A 2,670-nucleotide genomic window follows, 5' to 3' on the forward strand; every position below is an offset into this window, starting at 1 on the left:
CAGAGTAAAACACTCTCGAAGAATCTCAGGCTGTAAAGTGGATTTACAATGTGGCCACTTATCGTGCATTATCTCACTGGCCTTGGAGCTGTTACAGTCATCCAAATATTATTGTAGTCTTGAACCGGGAACGGTCTGTGGTCGGGAAGTTTGCAGGGGGGGGTTAAAAAGAAAAACTAGAAAATACAGATGATGTGAGAAAGTTCCTGGTTGTTTGTCTCTTCCTCTGCTGAACGCAGAGATGATCTGTCTGCCTGAGGAAGAGAGGCGAGGGGAAGCCGGTTTATCTGCGCCCCACAGCCGCTGCCTGCCGGCCCGCCGTGCTTCACATGCCGGGTCCCACAGGAAGCGGCGCTCCACCAAGGGCAAAGGTCACGGAAGAACCGATCAGCACTAGACTAACTCCTGCACAACGCTTCAGGTTTCTTACTGTTGCTGAAGAACAAAATCCTCAACATGAAGTTTGACTTTCTGCAGTTCCGTCTCTTTTCTCAGAGTCCATAAAATTCCCTTCATTCTTCCGTCGCGGCACCGAAACACAAAGCAACGAACTGAGCACAAAAATCACATGCGATGGAGTTGAGTTTGGTAAACATGACAGATGGAGGAGAGTCCAGACCACAGCTGGTCCCAGCGCCCAGATGAAACCAGAAAAGAAGTGTCACCGTAGACCAGCATGAAAACTTTCAGCTTTATTGATCCAAAAGGGAAAGATGAAAAACAATCTTCATTTTTGCATCATTATACTTTATTTTAAAAAGAAAAGAAAATGTAGAACACGTCTGTCCAGCAGAATCAGCTCAATAAAAATAATGGAAATGTGATATGATTCGATTCCTTTAGTTTGCATGAATACAAAATATCATTTGAGTTAATAGAATAAATCAAACCCAAACCATTTAAATGAAGATTGAGCAGGAACCAAAGCACAAGGATTATATGTAATGTTAATATAAGACCATATCCTCTGATTTCAAGTATCTCCTTTCAGACAAAATACAGACATGCCACCAGCAAACACCCCACACATGTCCTGCATGCATGCAACCCACAGCCCGTCGCTGAATTATCTAGCCTTTTCCTTTGACTCCAGATGAGTTAGAAAAGCCTGGCGAGCTGAAAAGAATGTGTCCTGCTGGAAAGGAGCAGCTCTGCAGCAAAGCCAGCGACTCACATGAGATACTCTGGAGAGGAAGGGTTGTCGCTGGTGGAGCCGCTCTCCTGGTAGCAGTTCGCACCGGACAGTTTCTCACACTTCTGTTTGTAGGCATCCCTCTCCCGGATCAGTCTGCTGAGTTCATGCTTCAGCTGCTCGACCTGTGACACCAGGCTCGTCTTTTCATGCTCCAGAATGTGTTTCTGCTGCACGCGCTTGAAGCGGCACGACTGCGCGTATCCTCTGTTTTTCAGGGTCCGGCGCTTCTGCTTCAGACGCATCACCTCGTCCTTGCTGAGGCCTCTGAGCAGCCGGTTCAGCTCCCTGACCGACATGGACACCAGCTGGTCGTCGGAGAAGGGCATCTCGGCGCTGGACCGTCTCTCGTTGCGGCCGTGCGGCTGCTGGTGCGCGCCGAGCACGCGCTGGGTCTCCGGAGACTGCGGGGACGCGCTCCCCATTTCATCTTTCAGAAAGGGGTCTTGGCAGTGGCTGTTGGGAATGCCTTGCAGGGTGTCGGGGTGACCCGGAAGGCCTGGGTAGTGCTGGACAGGCTCGTGCAGGTGGCCGTAGCCGTCGTATTCAGCCTGGAAAGGTTGCGCGTGGCCGTGGGGTCCCTGCTGCGTTGTGGCACCAATGAGGGCCTCCATCGCGTCCTCGGGTGTCAGGCCAAAAGCTTGGGGGTACATCTGATGAGGGTACCCCCCGTTGGGGGAGACCCAGAACTGGTCTCCCCCCGAGTTGTTTCTTTGCTCGTTTGGGTTGAGATGTGGCGAGGAGGGAACCGAGTTGCAGGGTGTGCTGCCGGGGGTGGAGGACACGGAGTCCGGTCTCTGCAGCTGGTTGCACGGCCCGACGAAGGAGCGACTCAGGCCCTGCATGCTCTCCTTCTTTACGTCAAACTTCATCAGGTCAAAGTCACTGACGAAATCCATGGAGACTTTCTTCCGCGGGTCTGGTCAGATGGGACATACACTCTCTGAGCGCGCTCCGGCTCGGGGGAGAAAAAGTAGTTCCAGACTTAACTTAAAGAAAACATTCGAGTGAGAAAAAGCCTTTAAAAGAAGCTCCAAGAGGAAAAAGTCTGCAGTGTTTGGATTCTTGTCTGCGCAACTTCTAAAAGCCAGTGATGGCTCCAAAACGCCGCACGCGCCGATGTGTGCTCACGAGAAGCCCACTTTCTTCATAAAGCAGCGACGGGGTGATGTCACGCCTCCAGACTACACCTCCACGCTGCTCTCCAATGAAAACAGCTGCAGAGAATGATTTGCATAAAAGCTGCTCTGAGTTCCCTTCCAGGTCTCAGTTTTTACTTTCACTCCTCGTTACGTACAAGCCCAGACCAAAGCCCATCTACATGCTGAATAACCAGCCACACATGATCTATTTTGTACAACAAGTCAGGGTACAACCAGACAACAATAAACAAAGTGAAACTGTTAGAGGTAGAGAGCTGTGTGAAACGGGGTACATTTCACAGAAAAGTCATACATGAGCTGTTTAGGTTACTAAAG

The 2,670-nt window shown here is 50.5% G+C and overlaps 1 protein-coding gene across 1 annotated transcript; it reads right to left on the bottom strand.

The window, feature by feature from the left end:
* Positions 1 to 920: 920 nt before the first annotated feature.
* On the bottom strand, positions 921 to 2,293 carry LOC306757532 (transcription factor MafB-like). Its single transcript, XM_079242612.1, has one exon. It carries the CDS (start codon positions 2,089 to 2,091, stop codon positions 1,171 to 1,173), a length of 921 nt encoding a protein of 306 aa, XP_079098738.1. The 5' UTR covers positions 2,092 to 2,293; the 3' UTR covers positions 921 to 1,170.
* Between the last annotated feature and the right edge of the window lie 377 nt (positions 2,294 to 2,670).

The sequence above is a fragment of the Telmatherina bonti genome, assembly GCF_933228915.1.
Source record: "Telmatherina bonti genome assembly, chromosome: 6".
Classification (NCBI taxonomy): Eukaryota; Metazoa; Chordata; class Actinopteri; order Atheriniformes; family Telmatherinidae; genus Telmatherina; species Telmatherina bonti.

Excerpts from the sequence above, each read along its gene's own strand:
- LOC306757532 (XM_079242612.1), bottom strand. The coding sequence starts at position 2,091 with ATGGATTTCGTCAGTGACTTTGACCTGATGAAGTTTGACGTAAAGAAG.